The sequence below is a fragment of the Strongylocentrotus purpuratus genome, unplaced genomic scaffold, assembly GCF_000002235.5.
Source record: "Strongylocentrotus purpuratus isolate Spur 01 unplaced genomic scaffold, Spur_5.0 spur5_scaffold_7, whole genome shotgun sequence".
NCBI classification, from domain to species: domain Eukaryota; kingdom Metazoa; phylum Echinodermata; class Echinoidea; order Camarodonta; family Strongylocentrotidae; genus Strongylocentrotus; species Strongylocentrotus purpuratus.
Genome location: NW_022145613.1, coordinates 33,881,958 through 33,907,846, shown reverse-complemented (window position 1 = coordinate 33,907,846; position 25,889 = coordinate 33,881,958). Strand labels below are relative to the sequence as shown.

General features: G+C 36.3%; 1 protein-coding gene across 2 annotated transcripts in view; it reads right to left on the bottom strand.

The window, feature by feature from the left end:
* Positions 1-983: 983 nt before the first annotated feature.
* LOC587668 (titin) overlaps positions 984-25,889 on the bottom strand; it is a 174,881-nt gene continuing 149,975 nt past the window's right edge. The window contains exons 82-100 of one of the 2 annotated variants that reach the window (XM_030974184.1): positions 24,633-24,863; positions 23,831-24,069; positions 23,004-23,217; positions 22,465-22,597; positions 21,534-21,699; positions 20,970-21,103; positions 20,492-20,552; positions 17,310-17,545; positions 16,529-16,672; positions 16,044-16,131; positions 15,288-15,465; positions 14,468-14,654; positions 13,692-13,757; positions 9,631-13,236; positions 7,030-7,196; positions 6,196-6,361; positions 5,569-5,739; positions 4,821-5,009; positions 984-3,658 (exon numbers count right to left, since the gene is read on the bottom strand). In XM_030974184.1, the coding sequence (XP_030830044.1) occupies positions 3,654-3,658; positions 4,821-5,009; positions 5,569-5,739; positions 6,196-6,361; positions 7,030-7,196; positions 9,631-13,236; positions 13,692-13,757; positions 14,468-14,654; positions 15,288-15,465; positions 16,044-16,131; positions 16,529-16,672; positions 17,310-17,545; positions 20,492-20,552; positions 20,970-21,103; positions 21,534-21,699; positions 22,465-22,597; positions 23,004-23,217; positions 23,831-24,069; positions 24,633-24,863 (6,381 nt within the window). In that variant the 3' untranslated portion in view covers positions 984-3,653. Of the gene's footprint in view, positions 5,010-5,568; positions 5,740-6,195; positions 6,362-7,029; positions 7,197-9,630; positions 13,237-13,691; positions 13,758-14,467; positions 14,655-15,287; positions 15,466-16,043; positions 16,132-16,528; positions 16,673-17,309; positions 17,546-20,491; positions 20,553-20,969; positions 21,104-21,533; positions 21,700-22,464; positions 22,598-23,003; positions 23,218-23,830; positions 24,070-24,632; positions 24,864-25,889 lie in introns of both variants that reach the window. The other variant, XM_030974183.1, reaches the window with a different exon arrangement.

Here is a 25,889-nt window from a genome sequence, read left to right as displayed (position 1 = left end):
CATGGTTAATTTTGTGTGCAAAGCATCAGCCTGTTTTTAGGGTGCAGGTGCAATTATGCATAATTATCTTCGGCCTCTTCAGGGCAAATTTGGTTAAACGTGAGTTTCTAGTGAACTAATCATTGGAGCGTTTCATACTCCTAATGATACTAATGAAACCAAATTATGAGTCTAAATATGAAGGAATAAAAAAAGAATTTGGGGTAGCAATTTGAGGGTGCTGAAAGCGGGAGGATGGGAGCCGTATGATATATCAATAGGCAATGGTTTTTCTTATGGGATATATATAGGTGGTGGGATATATATATATATAGATATATAGAATTGATGAAGAAATTGAATGCGAAAGTGAGAGCAGCGAAAGGATAAATATAGGTGGCAAAAAAACAGCCTGCGTTTCCCCCTAAGCTGATCATTCACACAAAACTAGCCATCCAATAATATCAAACGAACATCCATATGGCCCAAAAGTTTACCAACTACTCTTACCTCCGGCAGAGTACCAAAGAGAGGTCAAAACTGGTTGAAATCTAAATTGAATTTCAGTCTGGTTTGGTGAATAATTTTAGCATGACATAAATTGAAATCTGGCAGAAATGCTCTAGTCTAATAATGAGATGTTGTTTCTGCCAGAGTTCAAGTTATGTTGGACTCACATTATCCTCAATGAAAGTCCAGCTATGATCCAAAGTCATTGCAGTGAGAACATGTGCTACAGCATGATCCTCTTTGCCAAAACCAGGTTAGTTTCTAAAAATGGTGAGTTAGTTTACCATGGTTGTGAGTAAATAATATGAAAACCACCATTAACTGAATATGTTTTAACACAGCACTTCTGAAAAGGAAAGGAACAAATAGCCTTCCTAATATTCATGACCTGGGCTCGAATTGGATGTGTATCTGATACTGATGGTGCTGTACAAATCGCACACAGCATCTCCAAATGCACAGAGTGGAAAACAAAATTGCCTGGAAGCGGAATGTATAGCTCTTTCACACATCATGCTACTGTAGCCTTTAATGCATAAATCAATATTCTTTAATAAAAGGGACATAAAGAAGCTAATACAGAACAAAAATTCATACCATCTATACTGAATAAATAATAGACGCAATCTAATCCTCCACAAATATTTTTAAATAAAATTTTGGAAGAAAAACAAAATCAAGATTGATAACTTGTTTGGTTCTGAACGTCCAAAATGAAAGGCATGGCCAATTAGGCATTGCAAGATCAAATGTACCAATTACATTCCCTTTTGTCCAATTTGATTTTAAAAAGTATAAAGAAAGAAAACAGTAAAATAAACCTTTTAACTTGTATCACTATTGCCAAAATTGCACTACCTAAACACACAATAACAAGGTTATACTCAGTATTAAACTACACTTACACGTAACCCACTATCTTTTTTCTTAAGGTAATCACTGCATGTAGTAAAGGTCTGGTCAATATAATTGACACAAGTACTGTATTTTCAAGCACTGATTTTGCTCTTTAAAAGAGGAAGACATAGGTGCAGTTTTTAAGAAAAAAAAGGTTTATCAACAGAGGCAGCTATATAGCTTTCATAGACAAAATTGATCAACACATGATCGAATCACATTAATGTAAAAAACATGAATTAAATAAATGACAATTTATACATAGATATAAGGAAATGAATACAAGTTCTTAAATTACATATAAGTTTATAGTTGTAAATAAACTGAATTCACTCAAATACCACGTGCTTGCGTCATCTTTCATCTGGAGCCTTCTAATTTCCTCCGTGAAGTTTTTTCAACTTCCATCAAAAGAGCAAACTTTCTACTTCATGATTCACCAATATCTGCACAATTTTCTAAATTCAAATTCTCTTCCAATAAAATTGCACCAAATTAAGCCAAAATCAATTTGACAATTTAAAGGTGAGCATGCAAGTATCACTACATGGACTTTTCACAAAACTATCTAGCCTATCTATTGCACACATCTACAGATACATAAATTCTTATTCTGGCAAGGTATATATCCAATGCACTTTTTAAAATCTCCATATTGCCTACCATTAACGACTGTGATAAAAAATAATGAAATTGTGATAATGACATACATTCAAATTTTTTATCAAATTCATTGTTTTTATAGATTTTTTTTTAACAATATGTTTTATTTATTTTTGTATTTTTATATTTTTTTTTGTATTATCTGAACTGCAAAATAACATAAGGCACAAGCGGTGATACCACTTTTTCTTTTCAGAAAAAATTGTTCTAAATGAGTCCACTTTCATAGAAAGAAAAGAAAAAGAAATGCATATTTTTTTCTCTAAACCACTTCTAGACGAAAATTCAAAATCAAACAGTGCATGAATGCAACTACCTTAGTAAAACATCCCTTATCAAAATGTTATGAACAAATTTATACATTATGGTTTATGTTTGTCGATGGCACTGAGTATGTTACATATTCAAAATTAAACTTTTCATATACTCCTTGTTTTTGGCAGTCAAAATATGTTAAGAGTACTATGCAGTCTGGCAGTGTAGTACAAATATTTGGAAGAGCTTGGTACATTCTTGTCAAAAGTTATGAATTAAATCATAAATCCCTCAGAAGAGTCTAAAACATTTATTAAGAATGAATGTTGCCTTGAGGAAAGTTTTACAACATCAAAATCTGAAATAGGAATGAGCATAGGATATGCACAATCGTGACACCACGGAGGAAAGTTTTGCAGCAATGCACTGAGCATTTGTCGAATACTTTCAAACAGTTCCAGATTTGTCCAGTTGAATCCCTTCCCACAGCCAAGACATTCTCTTTTATCACCTACATTATCTTCCTATGTAGCAATACCACGATTGAAATTATAGGTGCATTTAACTTAAGATACTTAAAATATCTAGTGCAAACAGTGTAGGTGCAATTAAGAAAGCTAAATTTACTCCGATGGCGTAACGGACAGGAAAAAAATCTGAAGCCTCTGTTACTGTTTTTACGTCTTATGGTTTGTTTTCACTTGCTTCCTTGAGAAATTAATGGTTTCTTAGAATATTCAGTATAAGAACATTCAGTATGAACACGATAATGTTCTTGATCTAAGTCTCTGTCAAACCCCATTTTCAATTTCCTTCTTAGAATGCGTTCCGCTTTTCTTCATAGCTTGCTGCTTATGCAACGTACGTCAACAATTTAGCTCTGATGTGCTCATAAAAACATGCATACTAGTCGTGCATTCAAATATTTAAAAAATATAATGTATCAATACTACTTTGATACTTTCTGCATTTAAAGTAGAAAAATGTGATTCTATTCTTTCTATCCATAAGCTATTAATAAGAGAGCTAAAACATCTTACTTTAAATTTAGAAGAAAATTGAAGCGGGGTTTGACAGCGAGTAAATAAACATTTGAATCAAACAACATATCCACAAGCCAATAATAACGAATGGTACGTCACTATAATCTACCTACAAATGCACATAATCTTAAAGATATTTTCTGGTTGATTGATTTGCTGTGCATCCATGACATTCTATGATGTACATTTCTGTTCATATTACAATTCATTGACATAATTTTCAAGGGTGTTGGGGTCCATCAATTTTATTTGAAATGCAAAAGGCTTTCTTTGCATTGCTTGCTGACATGCATGACATCATGACCTTTATCCTGCCAAAGAAAATAATGATTTATCGATAGATTTAAAAAATTTGGTTTAGTTTGTTATTAAAGTCAGCAAACAACAGAAGACAAAAACAGTTTGTTTTAGTAGGAATTCCAAAACATTGTTAGGGCGTACTTGAAAGGATCACTCGACAACCCTACTTCTCATCTGAATTTTGGTATCCATCACAAATGCAAAATATTTTATCCACCCCTACTTAATGATTTTACGGCTTTTGAATATGTTGTTAGTTACAATCAAGTGGTAATGAGCAAGAGAAATTTGGTAACAAAATATTTACAACCGTTTGGTTATTTCCTCTTCAAGAAGTTACACACATCAATCAACAACCTTACAGCTTTCAGAAGACAGCTCTTGAAGTACACGATGATATACATGTAGAACAGACACACCAATCATCAAATAAAATATTAGAACAGTGGCAAACATGTATTGCTCTTGTAACAATATTTCAGTACTAAATTTCTCTTGTTACATGTACATCAAAAAACGTGTTACACACATCACTCCATGAGATAAATTATAATAATTACATTTTACACCATTTACATATATGCTCAGTACAGGAGATCAACTATGGGTAATTTCAAAAGATAGTGAGGCTTCCTGAATATTTTTAAATGAGTTTTAATGAAAGATGTTGGTAGTTGTTAGAAATGATAACTATAAACCTATGAAGCCTAAATGTAAATGACCCAAGTATAGGAATGGGGTCAGTGTATGATTACAAGTTAAGGCACTAGATTCTATAATATATCAGATATATATGATATCGTGGATGATCAATATAATAATCCTTTAAATATTGCTACTCTGTATTGAAAGATAGTTACAGAAAAAAACAAAGTCCCTTGTTAAGGCACTAGATTCTATAATATATCAGATATGACATCATGGATGATCAGTAAAATAATCCTTTAAATATTGCTACTCTGTATTGAAAGATAGTTACAGAAAAAAAGAATGTCCCTTGTTGATTAATATTAAAGAGGTTATACAAGTTGATGAGATTACACGAATATAAAAAGAAAGAATGATTAAGTTGAATCCAAGAAGGTGTTATATAACAGCAGTGTTTGAATTCAAGGTGATAGAATTAGAGAGAGTGCCCCCTCTAGAGTTCTTCCGACTCCCACTCTGACTCACCTTGTACGCTCAGGATCCCGCTGCAGGAGATGCGGCCAGCGTTGTTGAAGGCCTCGCAGAGATATTCCCCAGAATCCTCTTGGAACACCTCGTTGATCTGGAGTCGAGCAATGCAGTCATCGTAGCTCATGCGGAAGTAGCGCGATGGTTTGATGATGTCTCCATCGTGGTACCAGTTTATTACAGGCGCTTTGAAATGGAGAGAGAGAAAAAGAAAAGTGAAATTACATTATTCATAATGCTCTTCAGCCTCTTTACTAGGGCATGTAATGCATTTTTTAAATAAATAAAATAAAAAGGTTTTGTAGACAATGCATCACATATACAAATTATTAGCATTAATTTCATTGAATTTTAAAATTTTACACTATTATAATAGTCAAGAGAGCAGAAGTCAATATTTATCTCGAGTATTGGTACTTTTGGAGCAGCTGACATCCTGGTATACAAAAGAAGCTTATCAATTTTCCTGAATTGGCCAATAGGCAAGATAAACAGCTGTATTAAAAAGACACACGTCTTTGAATGCCCTATAGCAACTGGAATGACTTTCTTGACCCTGGCTCAGCATTTTAAGAAACACAAACCATGAAAGCCCTAGCATTACAGTCATCAAATATAATATGTAATTTAGCATTTAAAGACTATGTTTCCTCGCACCACACATACATGTACCACCCATCACCTAATAAGGAGTGCAATCAGACACAGGACAAACACAATCACTCTGTTCCATTCTACTACTCACGTGGTGATCCAACGACTTCGCAGGCGAGTTCCACAGGGCTTCCATCGGGCACCATGCAGTCGGTGAGCACGCTCCTGAACTCAGGCAGCTTGGCATGTCCGATAGGCTGCACCTCGGGGTGGTGATGGGGTTGGGCTCCGTACTGAGGCTCAAAGTCATCTGGCTTGTCACCTGATCAATACAAGGACACAAGACACTCTTTATTAAACCACCTTCTGTGCAGTCAGTTGAAAATGATCACCCAAGAACGAGAGTACTGAACAATGTGTTTGGATTAAATACAGCCTAGATTTTCTTCCAGAAATAGAAACGGTTGCCTATATTATATAGTATATACCCATATTGTGCCCAATTAATAAAACTCTTAACAAAGTTACCTTATGATAAGTGTCAAAGAATGTGGTGGCTAAGAATGGAATCAAGACCAAACAAACATAAGATAAATGCTTATCTATATCCACATATTTTTTACACAAATCTGACCAGGCGCCAGGGCCACATTTATGCTAGAGGGATTCTGTTCTCTATCACTAGACTGTTTTCTAAACTGCAGATCAAAGATATCATCTTGTCTGAGAAACCAGTAAGACACGAAACTCACAATGAAAGTGAGAACTGTTACCATACCTTCGATCTGGATCTTGAAGCAGTGTGTCTTCTTGCCGCTAGGGGCGACGATCTCGATGGTGTAGTTTCCTGCATCCTCTGGCTGACATTCCAAGATCAGCAGAGTGTGGACATCTTCATCCTGCAGGATTTTCATTCTGGGCACATTGGTCAAAAGACGACCATCCTAAGGTTGAAGAAAAAATGTACTACATAGTTAAAAGTATATTGAGTTTCATCAATGACGAATCGTTTATGCTAAAACAATCTCAATATATGGTAGGCGCGATAGCTCAGTCGATAGAGCAGTGGTCTCATTATCCGGTGACCCGGGTTCGAAACCTAGTCGATGCGCTAGTGCCCTTTTGTAAGGCATTAATCCTCATTACCAGGTCCATCGGAGAGGACCTAAAGCTACGGTCGTCTGGTTGCTTACTAACAAGCATTTATGCTTTCTTAGCAGTCAGGTAAAATAACCACCACCACCACTACAATATGGTAAATTCTTTTTTTTTTATATTCTTAATTAAAATAACTGTGCTAGTAACATTATAAAACAAATGAACTGATAACTACATGTAAGTCATGCTCGTAAGATTATCACCTTGTGTCTCTTGGTTCTATAAACCAATAACCTGACATGTGTCCAAGATAAAATTACCACTTAATAAAAATAAACTTTCCCAAACCCTCTGCTGGAAGCAAAATGGCTACAACCCAATATGAAAGATAATAAATAGATAATTTGGGGAAACTTGACCACAAACAAAATATCCCGCAATTCTCAAACACAAAAATTAGCACTTTATAATTTATTGAACTGATTAGACCTCTCTGAATATCAACCCAACTGACCTTTGACCAGATGACCTTTGGCACAGGGAATCCTCCAACACGACAGGACAGTCTGACCGGTTCTCCTGGCGCTCCAACCGTCATGGGTGGTGGAGCAATGAGGAAACTTGGTGCCTGCTGTGAAGGTTGTATCGTCTGCATCATCGTCTGCGTTGGCTGCTGATATTCTACAAGTGAGAATATGGTTGCATAAAAATGTTAACATTAAGAAGTGATGCTTCCTTGAGATATCTTTCAAATTATAACATAAAACAAGGCACTATACTATTTACGATAACCAAAACTTGGGAGTAGTATCAGTAAGGAAAGAAATGCCAAATAACAGTATTCAGGTATGTGTATAAACATTATTAGGAACATCGCATTTTGTCAAAAATTCAATTTTTTCATTTTCAATTCCGAGCAAAAAATTGATTCAATTGTTTAAGATACAAATGTCATTCATGTGAGATCATTTCTTAATGATTAAATAGAATTTTTTTGACTACTCATCTCTAAAAGTGTTAATGATCATCCTCAGTATTAATACCTGATTGCACTTTTCTACATTTATTAGCAGCTTATTTGTTAAAAAGTTTAGTATAAGAGACCTCGAATGTTGCAATCAATCAACTATATTTCTGTGTATTTTTCAGAACTATTCTATCCAGCTGTATAATAAACATATTATTGACTACATTGCAATTTGTCGTTAAAAGATATTAATAGGAATCATTGGTCCAACTGGAACACCTTAAAGGTGGCATAATTTGTCATAGAAAAGAAATAGAAATAAGGGAGCGCAGCATTGTGAAATCAAGATAGTTTGTGAAAGATATATTCTAAAAATTAAACAGAGGTGAGGTATTGTATGAATGAAACATACTTTTTTCTTTGGCATTGTGAAGTTGCTTCTTTCATGAACCATAATGCAATGATACTTTCTGCTTCAAGAATTTTCTACTGATACCAAATGTAGAGACTTGATGGAAAAACCATTATGAACCAAAAGATGTAGCTATGAGTTCACAATGCAACATGGCATCTGTGGATGATGAAAGATGACATGTTCTTGCCAGTGCATGACAACAATTTTTGTTTAAATTTCTGCAAGATGTTTGATGACACATAACACAATTATGGCTTATCACCTTTTGATCATTTACATAAAAATCCAAAACTTCTGGCCACTATGAATTCCGCACTTACATTTGTGTATACATGAAGATATTTACAAACGAGAAATGTAGTAAAATTAAACCATGATACATGTAAAAACAATTACACAGCCAATATCAACAAACTATAAACAGTTACAGTGATAATCGCTTTATCCCAAACTAACAGTCAAAAAGCAACATCAAAATAATAAATTTACATAAATGGAACTACAATATGCACCATCAGCTTTATGCATACTTCCTAAACATGGCAGAGAATATTTGTATTTAGAAACATGTTGAAAATAAATTTCTACATGAAACATGTATCTTTGAAAAGAAAGCTTCTGGCTAACAAAGAAATAACATTTGTATTCCTGTAAATTTATTTCAACTTAAAGATTATTATAATTAACTTGACCTTCCAAAAGCCCCCTATATTCTTACTGCAATATATGAGCAAGATCATATGTAGTAATTATTATTCAAATACTATTCAAATATTCAAATATTATGATTATAATAAATTAATCTCCAAGCTGTATGTAGTATATAATGAGACAAATAGTTGTATCATTTATATGACTGTAAATAAAAGATAAAATGATATAAAGGGGAAACATGGCTTTGAGAAACTTTAATTAGGTGTACATATACAGATTTAATGATATGATTTTACAAATAGTATGAAAAACAAAAGAATTGATGCCTGATACATGTGTATGAGAAAAACAAATCAACAGTTCAAAGTCTAAACTGCAGAATTTTTTCCAGTCAATCTATCCCGACTTAACCAAAGATCATGTTGAAAATGCATGCACTTTTGGGTAGCCTTTCAATATTTTAGCCGCCCCCCCCCCCAAAAAAAAAGAAGGAATATTTGATTACATTTTGCTCAAGATGAGCATTAAAATAAAAAAATATTTTAATTATCTCACATCAAATGCACCAATAGCAGGAACACATTGAAGCATCTGCTACTTATTAAATTGTATGTTTACTACCTTTCCTTCTATCCATTGGAATCTAATCTACCAAGCAAAACATACGATTTACAACATTTCTGCATTATTTTAAAAGCAATATTTGTATCACAAAAGTACTTTTTATTTTATTAGAATGGAGCAGTTGCAGAATTGCTTAGTAAGAAACATTATATAGATGTATTTAGAAGGGAAACATAACAAATATATCATAGCAAGATACAGATGAAAATCAGACAGTAACTAGTATCACAGACAAGAATATAAAGTGAGGTTATCATTGAAATGTAGGAAGAAAAAGACATGGTTATGAGATGCAATATAGAAGCTAGATGTGAGTATTCTGCAACCTAATTATGGTCAGGATTGTGGTCAAATGGCAGAGTTTGAGCTAGAGATACTTGAAGAGAAGATGAAGCTAATGCGACTAGTTTTCAGAGAAGGTTTTAATTTTGTAGAGAAATGCATGTAGATTGTACCTTCCACTGTCAACAATGCTGTCGAAGCAGCGACCCCAAGATCATTCTTGACCTGGACCTCAAACATGCTGTTGTCGTCAGGTGTGGTGTTTGGCACCGTCATGGAACTGTAGTCATCGCTCACCAGGATCTCACAGTCTTCAGAGTCTTCCAGCTCATACCCATCTTGGTACCATTTCACAGAGAATGGTGGGATTCCTGTGAACTCTACATTGAAGGTGATGGTCTGGCCCTGCTTGCACTTGATGTCTTTGAGACGTTGCTGGAAGATTGGGGACCCAGTCGGGTTAAGAGCCCTTTTCTGGGTAAATGAGATCCTTTTTGTTAGCATCTTATCCTTAGTTACTGCCTCCACCTCCTCTTCTTCACTTTCCGCTGTAGAACTTTGACTTATGTCCTTCTGTTGTGCCATGGTTTCAATTTCAACTTGTGGCTTTATGGGATCAAATTGTGAGGACTGCACAGGATCTGCCTTTGCACGAATAATGGATTTCTTTCCAAAGGGTGAGCCTACAAGCATTGGTAAGGTATCTTCATCATCATCAAAGAAGCTTTTCCTCACAGGTTGCTCTTCTTCTTCACTAGGTTTGACGGCAACATTGACATCAAAGGCAACTTCATCATCATCAACAGTTGGTTCCGACTGTTGCTGTGGTAATGCTTCAACTGTGACAACCCTTTCTGCCCTGACCTCGTCTTCAACAAGGCCTTTTGGTGCAACTCCTAAAACTACCTCAAAACTGACATCCTCTGTAGGACTTGCAAGTGCTCTTTCTGGCTCAGATTCCCAATTGTCTTGATGCTGATGCAGCACCAACCCCGCCCTGGACGTGCTTGTTTCTTCATCGCTACTGGTAGATGATGTTGATGATGAGGGAGATGATGAAAATGGGGAAGAAGATGATCTTATGTTTTGTTCTTCCTTGGTATCTTGGACTTTTGGTTTCAATTTCTTGGACATTAATTTGGTTTGTGGTACCTCATGTTCATATTCTGATGATGAGTTGGAAGATGCCCTTTGTCCATTCTTCCCATTTCTATCTGAAAGCATTGTATTCAACTGAATATTCAAGGGAGTATAGTGTCGATCATCCGCCCTCGTTGGTGAAACCTGTGGAACGTCCGAGTCAGACGAGTCAGATGAGCGAGATGATGAAGATGATGAAGATCTCCTTGGTGATGGAAGACGTTCATCAGATGATGAAGATCTCCTTGGTGATGGAAGACGTTCATCTGCTGGTTTGTCCTCTTTCAGGTGTGATGATTTCCGTCTCAGAAGAGCAATGGTGGTAGAATAGGAATACCGCTCAGACTCTGGCTCTGAGACTACTGAATCGGATGATGATGATGATGATGATGACGACCTTGAAGAGTGTTTATCAGACTGCTCCCGTTGAAAGGAGTCTGTTGATATTGGCAAAGCTCTTTCAAGTTTTTCATCTTGAATAGGAGGTTTCTCGAGCATGATTTCCACAATGTATGGCTTGCTCTCTCCTCCCTCTGCTACAATATTTTTAGCATTGGGCTCTACATGTGATTCTCCCAAATCTGATTCTTCAGAGTCCGATGAGGAACTAGATGATGATGATGATGACGAGCTTGACGATTCCTTGAGTTTCTCAGGTTGTCTTTGGTTCAAAGTGGTGGCTAGTACTGGCAAAGCTCTTTCAAGTTTTTCATCTTGAATAGGAGGTTTCTCGAGCATGATTTCCACAATGTATGGCTTGCTCTCTCCTCCCTCTGCTACAATATTTTTAGCATTGGGCTCTACATGTGATTCTCCCAAATCTGATTCTTCAGAGTCCGATGAGGAACTAGATGATGATGATGATGACGAGCTTGACGATTCCTTGAGTTTCTCAGGTTGTCTTTGGTTCAAAGCGGTGGCTAGTACTGGCAAAGCCCTGTCAAATTTAATATCTTGAATAGGTGGTTTCTCCAGCATCACTTCCACAATATATGGCTCAATCTGATCTTGGTCTGCATCTTTGCGTAATGCCTTTGATTCTTCTGAATCTGATGAGGAACCAGAAGAAAATGAGGAAGAACTTGAAGGCTTCTTGTGCACATCACGTGGTCCTTGTACAAAGGAACTGCTGCCTACTGGCAATGCTCTGTCAACTTTATCGTCTTCGATAGGTGGTTTCTCCAGCATAACTTCAACAATATATGGCTCACTCCTTTCTCTGTCAGCTACATTGTCTCTATAGATATGCCGTGCATAAGAAGCTTCTGAATCTGAGGAACTGCATGATGATGATGAAGGTGAACTTGAGATATCTTTGGACATGTCCGAGCCTTCCGGTCCGAGAGACCTGCCCGTTACTGGTAATGCTCTGTCAAATTTATCGTCTTCGATTGGTGGTTTCTCTAGCATGAGCTCAACAATGTATGGCCCATTCCTGCCCTCTCTGTCAGTTCCTTCATTCTCAGTGACAGGCATTGAAACTGAGGATGTAAAGAGGTCCCTGCTTCCAGGGCCATCTGCCTCCCTTAGAGGAAACTCCAGCGTGACTTCAACATTGGCTGTTTGGTCCTGATTGATAGGAGTGCTTCTTCCCTCTCCCTCTGAATCATCTTCATCATCCGAAGCTGAAGCAGTTTTAGTGTCACTATTATACTCAAAGACACGTCTTGGTTGGGGACGTGAAAAAACAACCTCTTCTCTCAATGGTTTGACCTCCTCCCGTGTAATGGGAATCAGATAATCCCCATTGTTTTGGTTGGAATGATCTGGCCGACTCTGTTGCCTTGGTTGAACTTCCTCTTCAAGGGCTTCAATCTCAAGAGCTGGAAGGTAGTCTTCTGAAGATAAGGGGGTTGAAGTCTCAGAATCGCTATATCTACCTCCATTCCTTGTTTGTCTGTGAACTGGCTGGAAGTACATCGTACTCCTTGATGGTTCCCGTGGTTCTTCAAGCGCCTGATTGCTATCCGAAATGGTTGATGTGGGCAAAGTGTAGTCATCGGCAACACCGTCTGAAGGCACTTGTTCTAGTCTGCCTGACAAGGATAGCTCTTCATAATCACCATCTGAGAGTACTTCAGCAGTAACACTTTCCTCTACAGAAAGCTTACTCTCCCTTCCCGAGAGTTTCAGGTACAAATCGGTGACGCTACTCTCGTCACTGTGGACAGATTCTGATGTGACACTTTCATCAACAGGAACCTTGTCCTCTGTATCCTGGAGCATCTCAAGATTCACAGGAACACTTCTCACGGGCGTGACAGCATGTGCTTCAACTTTTTCATCAACAGGAAGTTTGAAACCATCCACTCCCTTACTTTCAACCACTAAAGGTGTAATACCGTCATCTTTGGCCAGGTTTCTCTCTGCAAGAGAGGGATATCTCCTGACACTCTCATCCTGAGGCATGTCAGCTTTCTTGGGTGCTACGCTCCTCAGATTGTCTCTAAAGGACAGTTTGTTTCTGTCTTTTGAGGAATCAACAGGAGATGGCTTCTCGACAGGTCTAAGCTTCACTGCTAGGGCAGGGCCAGCACTGGCCCTCCTTGGGGTGTCTACATGCTTTCGGGAATGGAGGAAAGGGGCTGCATGCTGGGAACGTCGCTTGAATACCTCCTGTAATTCATTGGGTTTCTCATCTGTTTGAATCAATGGCATGCAATTCAATAATCTCTTGGTTAGTGTTATAAACCCATCCACAAATTTTTAGGTATTGAGACTTGAAATATAAATACAATCTGTTCTTAACCAGTCACATTATCAATAAATTACCAGTACAATCCAATGCTGTGTAAAAAAAATCCCTTGTATGTCTATTGTTCTAATTATTACATGCATGTTACATTACAAAGTTCTTTAAATTGAATCACTGCATTACACCAAGACGAGCTAGATATTAATGTACAATAAAAGTACACACATGGATGTTTGCTGAAATTTTCATTCCTTCTCAATCATTATTTAAAATATCCAATTCCCTGACACTATCCAGATTTCTTCCATGAAATTGTATTACAATATTTTTTAACGAATCACTTTCTTGAAAACATGGAGAGGCTGGGATCAACACAAAAGAAAGACAAGGCATGCTTACGTGGTTTTGCTTGTTGAATCTTCTGTAATCCAGGCATCATTGGCTTGGTCTGGAGAACTTTCTCGTCTGAAAGATTCAAAATATGCAATATATAGTGCTTTACTAGTGAGATCATACTTTCACAATTTCAAACATGATTTTTCTCTCCCTATTTTCTCCTTTCAAATAATACACAAATTCCTCTTCAAATTACTAATAACCTGATGACATTCCTACCTACATGTACATGTTCATGAAAGTTGTGGGAGCAAAATCAGACTCTGAAACAGAACTTGAACTGACACATATTATATTCACTTCTGAGAAAATGCCTTTGAAATCTCCTAAAAACACAATTATCATAATAATAATAATAATATTTAATTTTTGTATAGCGCTTAATACAAATGTCTCTAAGCGCTTTACAAATATACTATTACCCCGGTCATTGGATTCAGTGCTTGCCCACACACAATGTGTGCACAATTTCCACTCCCTGGGGAGCATTCCAGCAAAACATTACATGATGCTCAAAAACTGTTTGACCAACAATGCACGTTTCTATTTAATGAACGTCTTGAGTTACTACGATCAAATTTTAATCTTGATACAAATATCCAATTCACTCTCTAACATAAAACATTTTTTAAATTAATGCTTTCTTGAAAAGAAGTTACACACTTCTACTAAACTTTAACTTGCTTCAAGTATCCTCTTACAATGAGCACCAAGATTACTAGAATACAAACGTGAACAATAATATACATTTTATTATTTCTCCTTGTATGAAATGTTACCTTTAGGCGTTGGCTTCAGTAGTGGCAGTGAGGCTTCCTTTGGTTTGACTTCTAGTTTTGTCTTGAACTCCACCATACCCAGTTTGTTGCGAGCGACCAATCGGATGACTCCAGAGTCGGCAACACGGGCCTTGAAGATCTCCATGTAGTGTATACCGTCAAACCAAGACCTCATGCGAGATCCTTGCTGGAAGGGTCAAGATAAGTGATGAAAAAGGTGATGAAGTCATTGCCCTTATCAGCACCATTTTAAGCATCATCGTTATTGATACATTACAATTCATCAATGTAGACATCAACACATCAACCAGCATCAACACAATTATCATCATCATTAGCATCATCATCATCATTAGCATCATCATCACCATTATCAGCATTATATTCACCCTTATCATCATCATTATCATAATTTTCATCATTATTAATCATCTTCAACAACATCATCATCATATTCACCATTGTCATCATCATTATCATCATCACCAACATCATCACTATAATCACCTTAATCACCACCATCATCATTATCATTATCATCACCATTATCAACATTATATTCAGAAATTTTCATCATCATAACCATCATTATCATGATCATTATCATCATCACCATTATCATCATCATATTCACCATTGTTATCATCATTATCATCATCACCACCATCATCACTGTAATCACCTTAATCCCCACCATCATCATTATCATCAACGTCAACATCATTTTAACATCAATTTCACCATCATTATCACCAACATTATCACCATCATCATCACTATCATCATCACCACCAGTTATGATCCTGTGACAAAACCTTACCCCAAAGACCTGCAGATCCTCTCTAAACCACGATACCCTTGGTACCGGTACTCCTGAGATCCGGCATGAGAAACGTGCACTCTCGCCTTCCAAAACGCTCACCGGCTCCGGAACCGTCACCAATTCTGGGCGACAGAACTCTTCCGAAGGGAATTTGCTATCATCTGGAAAGTCACCCCTACAAGATATTGGTCAATCAGAAAACATGTTGAGATGTAATGTCAGTCACATTCTTTAATGTGAATTATACCTGCATATACATATATATATATATATATATGCCAGTTGAATGATGTTTGTCATTACCAAACTTTGCATCAAGCATCTTCAAAGATACATTCACAAGAATAGATCACCAATATTTAATTCTTGAAAGACCTGAAAATCTCCTGACAAGTTCAAAAAGTTCTATGGATGAATTCTACCAAATTACAAAGAGAGCTCTCCATAAGAAAAGAGGTTCCATCTGCTGACTGTATTGTCAATGATACATGCCGCTTGTACATATTTGTAAATAAACTGTAATATAATGTAAATAGCACTGGAATGGACGTAAATTGCGGTTTAACACACACACGCACATAGTCTGTAAGAATCTTTAGTCTATTGAAGGAGGCAGACTTAATCAGAAGAAGAAGATATTGTAGGTAGCTAATGATTTGCTAAAACTTTGTACTTGCAATATGAAAAAGATGGCACTATCACATAATTACACCTAAGGATATGACAATAATTTTTGTTTAATGAGAAACTTACGCTGAGAGGTATTCATCAAACTTGATAGTTTTCTCAATCCCTCTCATCTCTTCAGGTAGTTGGGTGTCCAGAATAAGTGACTGTTCAGCTGCAGAGACAACCAAAAGAAAGACAACAGTTAATTGATGTTTTTTTTTAATGTAATGAGATGCAGAAAAATAACAGGACAAAAATGACTGAAAGGTGAAGGGAATTTTTGTTCATGGTATGATAATGAACCTCAGAAACTGTGTAAAGGAATATACACCTCCTTTAAGCCTAGACTATTCCTCTCTTATCCTCTCTATATTCTTAATAGAGCTTAATGAATCCCACTTTGCCAGTTTCCAAAAGTCCATTTCCTCTAAATTTACCACTTTTCTCTTAATTTCTCTTTCCGATTCCCCCATTGACCTTTTTCCTTTACCATAATTAAAATAAATACATATCTCTAAGGATCTGCAAATGTTCTGCCCTCCAGTTATAAGTTTGCTCCCTGAACCTACCATCGCAAGTCAGCGTTCCAGTTGTCTCAGTTTGTGCATACTTGTTGGTTGCTCGGCACGTTATTGTACCGGCGTCTTCCGGGTAGACACCTTTGATGTCCAGGCTGCAGATTCCAAACTCGTATTTGGTTTGTACTCTTGATCCTGAATAGACCATACAAGAAGTGTGAGTCAATTTTTTTCTTCATGCAAATCATCATGGCATTATAGCAGCATAAAGGATGTGAGTACAACATTTTGTGAAAACCAAACCATGGGAGATGTACAAGTATTGTATGTTGTATCATTCAGCTGAGAGATGAACTATATCTTTATAATTGGTTTAGTTACTTTTGGTGAAATCATCTTCTTACTGTTAAGTTATTATAAAGGATAGCATTTTTGTAATATGTTTGATAAGTGAAAACACAAAAACATGAAACTCCATGAATATACATTCTTGAATATGCATTTCTTTTGTTTGATTATTATCCTAATTTCTCTATCATAAGCCTATGCAAGGAAATCTATATTGGAAAGTTCTCAAGAATGTTTGAAAAAAATCATAAAGCACCCAAATTTAAGTTTACAAAAAAGACATGATACCTGCAGTGGCTCCATTAGCCCCTGGGAAACAAAGACAACACTAAGCGGACAATATCAAACTTGTACTTTAATGGCTGACCACACAAAGCATTTTATAATTTATGTCCATAATTTATGTCCATATCTTGAAAGAGTAAAAAAGGCAAGAGCTGTAAAGATTCTGCTGACATGGAGGTAGACAAGCAATTCAACTCACCGATGAAGAGTGGAGTGTTGTTCTTCAACCATTCCACCCTCATGGTAGGGTCTCCGGCGGGCTGGAGGCGGCAGGCAAAGTGTGCACTGGAACCCTCCTTCTTCTTCAGGTTGTTGTTGAGTGGGACGACGAACTCCGGCTTGATGCTTGGTTTCTTCTCACCGTCTTGTGTTCCATCGTACTGTGTTACATAGCTTGGGATATCTTCTTTCTCAGGCGCTGGGGGAGGTTTTTTACTGCAGAAGAGAGGAGAATTGAATCTAATGTTAAAAACATAAATCATATACTTATTTGGGTTATTTTTTCTATTTTGATGTATTGTCATCATTCTCTTTTAATAGCTCCCATGCATACATTTCTTTCGCATAGTAAATAAAGAACCAAATATATGTATCAAAGCGCTGCATGAGTCATACATGGGAATTCAATCTTCCTTGTGCAAATTTCATGAAGCAGTTTACATGGAAATATTTCACATTTACCCGAATCCTACAAGTTCATTAAGAGATAAAAAATAGTCTATGAATACAGTTTCTTCTTTCATTAAAAAGAATTCAACCCTATTTTACTTTTTTGGAGAAGGGTACTTAACACAGTGCTATGTCAATTTCAAAGATCTTCCAAAACCATTCTGTTGCTCTAACTAAATGTATGTGAATTCATAAATATGATTATATAAACTGCACACTGTATATCATAAATTACTTAAAAGAGGGCAAGGAGGAGTGCTGGAAGTATAGTAATTAAATGGAGTGAGTAACAAATGGTTCTGTGCATCACTTCAGAGTGCTCTTTAATATCCTCTCATGTTTATGGGGGTATCAGGGATGTGCTTCAAAAGTGGTAAATATATAGTCCCTGTATATTTTTTTATTAGACATTACTTGAATAACACAATTGTAATTACAAAAAAAATCTCCCACAAAAGCCATCTTTATATGATTATCTATAATATAGCATATAGCATGAGACAATTAAATATTTATAAATAAATGTATTAAAAGGTGTCTCATTGCCATATGCTAAAAATAAGTAACTGTGTGAGGGTCCCTTTTTCTTTTCTCCCCTCTTTCTCTTTGAGCTTTAATTATGACCAATTAAATTTCTCAAGAAAATTCCTGATCATCAGCCTTACCCTTTACAAAAGTTAGATCCAGGATGCATGTAGATAATTATACACAATATATTTCGTGGGTTGACTACACATTTGCACATAGATTGGGGTGAACTGCAATCGTAAGTGTTTTATGACATTATTACACGTTTGGTAATATTTAGTTCAATCACAATAGGGAGCCCTTTACTACATGTACATCAACATAGAACCACATAAAACGTAATCATTAAAACGTGAAGCTTAATTATACAAATACATGTAACTATAAAAATAGACATGTACATGTTTCTCAGATATTTCAAGTTGGGTGAGATATCAACATCAAGCCAAATGTTTCACAGGAGTAATAGCTCGATAAAAGAAAATTAAAGCTTTTAGCTTTGCATTTACATTAATTCTAATAAACAAAGGTTAGGATTTTCATAAATACTGCTACTATTTTAATTTCAAATTAAATCCAGTATGATCAAATTTGAGTAAAAACAGACCTTCAAAATACTGAAACACACATTTGGAATAAGCACCCAACTTGAAATGTACATGAAAGTTCAAAATGGAGGGGGAAATCGGTGCTGTGTGTTACACACTTGACATTTTTTACCCTTCACTGATCATGTATTCCAGCCTGCTGTGGGTTAATAAATCATAAATATGAAGCTACCAATTAAAATGCAATCTATAGTTTACACATAACTAATAATAAGTACACCTGTAAAATACAGAACACAAACAACTCCAAAAGCCACTCATCAATCAAACCCAGGTATTTTGTTGTTGGTTGTTTCATTAAAGCAATGAATACTTAACCAACAACAGAGAGCATATTTCATGTACTGTTTGATTAATAAATCCTAGCTGCAAATACATGAACATCTGTAAAGATTTTCACCTCAAATCAACCTACAATAATACATGATTGCAAACACTAAATGGATTATTTACAATGTATAAGTTTCTGTTTAAAACTCTTCAAAAAGCCAACAATTATGCTGATTATCAAATATTACAGCTGCATGAAATTTCAAACCATGATCTTTGGGCGCGTTCATGCTTGATTTTGACGGCCAGAATCAGGCATCTGTTACGCGTTTAGTTTAAAACACGATTGCGTTCATGCTCACTTTTGTAGAATCACCGAAAAACGGCGATCATGATCGCTGATCGTAAACTCACAAAAAGATGAGTTTACAATTTGTAAACGCGTTTAAATAGGGTCAACGCACTGACCTTTAGTGGGTCTACATAGCATGCGCACACAGGTTTGCGAATCCAGCTGAAGGCCACCCAAGGAGAATTGCCTGGAGAAGTAAGCATGAACAGTGCACCGTGGAACTGCGATTACGATGAGCGTTTATGATGAGCGTTACAAATTGCTCATTCTGCCTTCAAAATCAAGCATGAACGCGCCCTTTATCTACCACACATGTAGCTACAAATAAATTCATATCCACCTGCAAATCAATACATTCAAACCTAAGGGATTATACAAACGCTGACACTGTTTACCTGTAATAGATAGCATACTCCTCCCTGCATCCACACAAACATGCACAACATTCAAGAGAAAAGTTGCTACTGAATTATCAGGAAAATATAGTATGGTTCATATTATGTCCATCCCATAAAAATGTCCTCTGTATTAAATCTCCAATAAAATAAGCACACAGTGGGACTTAGCATTCATTCATATTTTACATATTTCCAATCCCCAAGCAAACCTTAAAAGAATGTTTTCTATTATCTATATATGTGTTATGAAATATATAAACTTGCTCCTGCGGTACATGCTCCGAGATAACTTTGTATCTGTCACGGCAACATGCTCACCATTCAAAAGGTAAATCCTAGTTAACCAAATGAAACATCTCATTTGTGATCTACAGTAGAATAATCAAATTCATTGATAATGACCTAGTTTTTTTAAATTCATGCCCAATAAGCCTTCAGGAGATACATGCGACAACACCTAGTCTTAAAACTAAAAGCATATTCACAAAAGATTCAATTCTCATAGAAGATGAATTTAATAATTTACTTCATTTACTATTCATTTCTACATTCTTACCTCTGTGTTGGGCGCCTTTGAAAGATGGGAGCTGGCTCATTATCTTTAATCAGTTTGTCATCTGGAGATGAGAGAGAATAAAATGTATATATTGATAACAGGGATTTAATTTTATCCTGACACAATGAAAACTAATTCCCAATGACAGCATAAAAGTTGCATTAAATGTAAATATCCACCAAAACAACATGCATTGAGGTACACAGATACATGTCTGTCCGTATCTTAAATTGATATCACATAATTAAAATGGTTCAGTTTTAAATCAAGAGCTTAAGTTTGGTTTTGATTCTTGTTCATTTATAGAAAAGTCATATGTAAAAATTACTTTCATATATGGGAGACATGTATATTGAGCATTGTAACAAACTTTTAATCTGTTTCAATTAAAACAATTATGTTAACTGCACTGAAGATCTTTTTGTAAAAGGTGTTGAATCTGTATTTACAAATTCTGATAAAATCCAGTATTACTTACATATCACTTGGACTCTACTTCTACAGGAGACGCGTCCTGCCGAGTTGTGTGCTGTGCACGTGTACCAGGCGCTGTCATGACGAGTGACTCTCTCAATGAACAGCTGGCACACTCCGTCCTCACTCATTTGCATTCTAGGGTAAGCAAAAAACATTGGCATCAACTGAAAAATGCAAACTCTATAAATCCAAAAAAATGACGCAAAGAGAAGATGTGGAATGATAGCAAATTTTGCAATTGGCAGCTTTGTACAATTAATTGATTGTACGATCAATCAATTGATTATATGATCATATGCGTGTTATCAGGACCACGGGTTCATTTTAATAATTACTAATAGAACATTTTCTTTTAATGCCTTACATATCAATATAGAGTGAGAGAAGATTTAGCATTGAGCACCTTGATATTAAGAATAAGAATTAATAGCACATGTACAGTGCTTTGAATTACACGATCAGTTCATGCAATTCCTCATTTCAAACTACCACCATTCTAAAAAATGACTTGTGAAAGCTCTCATTGATTCTTTTAAATTCAATGATCAAAGTCATTCCTACATACCTGTAACCGCCGGCGTTAGGCATGATGTGCTTCTGGTCTCGTTGCCAGGAGACATGAGGGGTGGGGCACCCGCTGACCTTACAGGTCAAGGTCACGGCTTCGTTCTCTCGCACCGTCTCATTGACAACACGATCGATGAAGGAGGGTGCCACCAGCTGCCTCTTAGCTGCATTTGTGAAATTGGGAAGAGGATGACTTGTAAAATAACAAATATATGAACAATGTCTAGCATATTAGAGCATGTTCATGCAGCTCTCCTAAGATAATGTTTCACTTGATGAAGAGCCCTGTAACCTAGCAATTGTTTTCATTTCATACTAAGCTGTAAATATATGCATATTAAGTAATTTCACAACAGTATTTCAAAAGAGGTAACTTTATACACTTTGAAGTAATTACATTTTTTCAAAAGAGGTTCTCAACCTCCTATAAAAATATGAATTAAAGATGATTCTAAAAATGGAGACCATGACTTGTCATCCAGTGAAGTACATCAAATTTAAGCAACTATGCATCTCTGACCATAAATGATAACTTGCACACCAATCTATATTGTTCATGAGAATGGAAACAAGGAGAAAAACCATTAACTCTTTTTCTGCTTCAGCTGACTAATTGAACAAATAGAAGATTGCCACAGTCAACCTTTGTCACAAGTACAATGTATATGTAGTGTATCTTTCAAAACACTAGCGCGCTTTCGCAAACACGACGAAAGGCAAAGACGATGGTAACTTGTACGAAAAAACAATCTGCGCATGCGCGAACCAGAATTTTCTCTGTCCCGTTGATTTTTACGACTGTACGCGGCCATTATAGCGTTCATTCCCTAAACACGACGGAAGAACTGTATCCCCGTAACTCTTCTGTCGTGATTGCGAAAGCGCTCTACTGTAGCAATTTGGAGTTCAGTGGAGGACATCAGACTTACGATCTACATGGAGTTTGACTTGGAACTTGGTCTCTCCTGCCCTGTTGTTAGCGATACAGGTGTACATACCACTATCCTGAGGGCGGGCGTGGCTTATCATGAGGGCATGCTCACCCCCCTCATTCACCAGTACCTGTATTGAGTCAAAAGATAGAAATACAGTAAAATCATCAGGAAAACATGGAAAGCCGTTATCAGCATTATGTTATTTTGAGCTGGTTCATTCAATATAGGTTGAAGAGGAACAGAATGTGTTTTTAAAATTGATGGTCTTTCTATACAAGTGTAACTAAAAAGGTTTGAATGTATTCAGTCTACTTTTATACCCGTTTCCTCAGTCTATTACATAAGAAGTATGGCACCGAACAAATATCAAATTGATGACATCAACAATCTCAATGGTATGTTATGATCAAATTATTTGTTGAATTCTTATCATCAAAATTATGGCAAGGCTTGGGGTCGAATGGTAATAAAGAACAAACGGTGATAGATATAACATAAGTAAAGATATGATGATAAAATTGACAGGGCCTCACCCTATGGTTGGCATCTGGGTAGACGGGCATCTCATTCCTGTACCAGACGAGATCTGGAGGGGGTCGACCAGTGACCCTGCAGTTGAACCTAGCCAGTTTGCCTTCCTTCACCTCAAGGTCACTGGGCATGACCTTGAAGGTGGGTTTGTAGTGCTTTTCTCTCACCTCACCAGGTTGCCTCTCACGATCAGGGAGGTGGTACTCCTCGGCATCCCTGCGATGGAAAAAATTTCAATGATAAGATAGGAACGAGAGAGGAAAAAATTAATTTTTAAAATATATTTCATTTAGGATAGAATATTTTCTTCAATTTGGTGTCCTCTGCATTAATGTACATGTGTAAATATTGATTTAGATCACATTTCCATTTAGACAAGTCTTCAAATGCAACAGGGGCTAACTTTCTGTTACAGTCCATGTCTGTCAAAAAATTATTTTTATGAAAACTGTGGGCACTTTTTTCCTATTTGTCCTTCTTTAAATGAGGGCATTGAGATTTAGAACAATTGTCATCAATTCATCAATTAACTTTCAATAGCTTATTTATAACTTGTTGAGCTTTGTATTATTTTTAGAAGAGGTATAACATATTTTCATTGAGACTAAACTTCACATTGCATGTATCTGCTTTAATGTTGGTAAGAAGAAATCTAACCATCCTTAGTCCAAACACACTGTTGAACACTCAAATTTTTCGGTGGGATTTTCCGCCTATGGCATGGGCGGGTTTAAGGATAACATAAGAGCCTAAAATAATAAGCATGTATGAAATGAATCATATTTTTCACAGGACAGATAATACTGAACGTAAGGTAGTGTATACTCACATGTGGACACGAGCACCAAGGGCACCTTTCATATGACTGACCTCATCTGACCCTTGCCTCTGAACCTTGATCAGACCGGTATTGACCGCCTTGCCAAACTGGTTCCAGGCAAAGACAGTGTAAGCACCCTGATCTTCAGGTAGGATGGGGTCGATGCGGAATTGGGAGAAGCCTTCCATGTAGGAGAGGTCGTAGCGAGTTGACTTTGGAACAGGGTAGCCGTCCTTGAACCATTGGATCTGCGTTTTAAGAAAAGATCCATTTTGATGCAGTATGTTTGCATGGTGTAACACACCGAAAGGGGCATATATATATGAGAATATCTATCATGTAACGGAAAGAAAAGAAGTTACTGGAGGCATTTCTATTCTAAAGAAGAAAAGAAAAAGTTTAAATGACACAGACTCACACCAGACACAACATATGTTTTGGATGAACTTTAAATTGGCTGCAAAGAGTTGTAATAGATACCATTATATTGAACTACCTATTATTTTACATCTTTATAGATCAATAAAGTTCTGAGAAGATATAAACTATATCTAGCCAGAATGAATCATATTGTCAAAATATTTTAATGAAAATGGGACTACGCGATATCTATCCAGTCTGGATAGATATAATAATTTACCAAATATATCAATTAGTAGGCGGTTTCCCGGCAACGTGTATCATCACGTATTAGTCAAAACATATTCTTTCACATGATTGGTACTAAGAGCTTCCATTTCATTTTTTGAGAGGGGAGAGTTTCCAAAACAAGTCTATACCTTTAAATAGAGGAACAAAAAGTGGAACTTACAGATGGTTTTGGTCTGCCTTCGACACGGCAGCTCAGAGAGATCTTTCCTGCCTCAGGGACTTTATAATTCTTGAGTTCCTTGAGGAAGCGTGGAGCCCTCTGTTGACTGGCTTCTGAGGTCTCTAGCTCAGACTCGAGCTCAGTCTCCGTCTCGGCTTCCATCATCTCACTCTCCTGGGGCTGCTTCTGGTTCAGAAGGCTAGCTTCAAATGTGGCCACATCAAATGGACCCTGGGATATTACAATAATGATGATTAAAGTCAAGTTAGACTAGAGTTTGGAATGAAATGGAAAGCATCTTGACAAAAACAAGTGGAAATTTTAAATTAAAACAACATTTCACAAAATTAAGTCAAATTAGACTATTGTTCGGAATGAAATGAAAAGCATCTTGAAAAGAACAAGTAGAAATTTTAAATTAATAGTGGGCATTTCAACAATCGATTGTTTCCTTTTTGTTGTCATTTCAATTGACCAGGATATGTATATCAGAAATATCACAGTTTATATTTGTTCATAAAATATATGACCCTTAGCTTATCCAATCACGTCCACTTTAAGTCATGTACTTTATTCACTCCACACTTACTCCTAAAATAGAAAGCATTAAAATATTTGTAACATATTTTGTTGCAAACCTTTGTTACGTCTTCATGAAATAGATAAATTAGTAACTACACATACACAAACAGTTGTGTACTGTACCGAAGAAAATACACTACTGAACTACATAAGAAATGTGCAAAACAACAAATTTTCAAACCAAAAGAAACATATATTCACACACAAGTTATTACATGACTTAATAGAATGCAGGACAAAACAGAAGGGTCCAAAGTACTATTTATAGGTATGAAAATGAAATACTAGACTATAAACTCGACGTAAACATGTATAGAACGACATGTGTATATATGCATGTATTTATACCATTATATGCAATATCAATTTATCAACAAACATTTTGATAATATCATTGATAACACAAGAGCTGATTGTACTGGATGTATAAAAGGCGAGGTTGATGTATGAATTGAAAATGGTTTAACTTATGTGGAACCAAAGAAAAAGTTATTGTCTTTCATTGGATGATATAAAATGGACAAATACACCTCTGCTTTGTTGAGGTAAATGACATATCTGATCCTAGCTACCACATAGCCAAATACATGTAAACCACCATAGAACAACACTTATAAATGGACATCACATTTTTTTGTAAATCAATTGGAATGAACCAATCGTATCACAATCTAA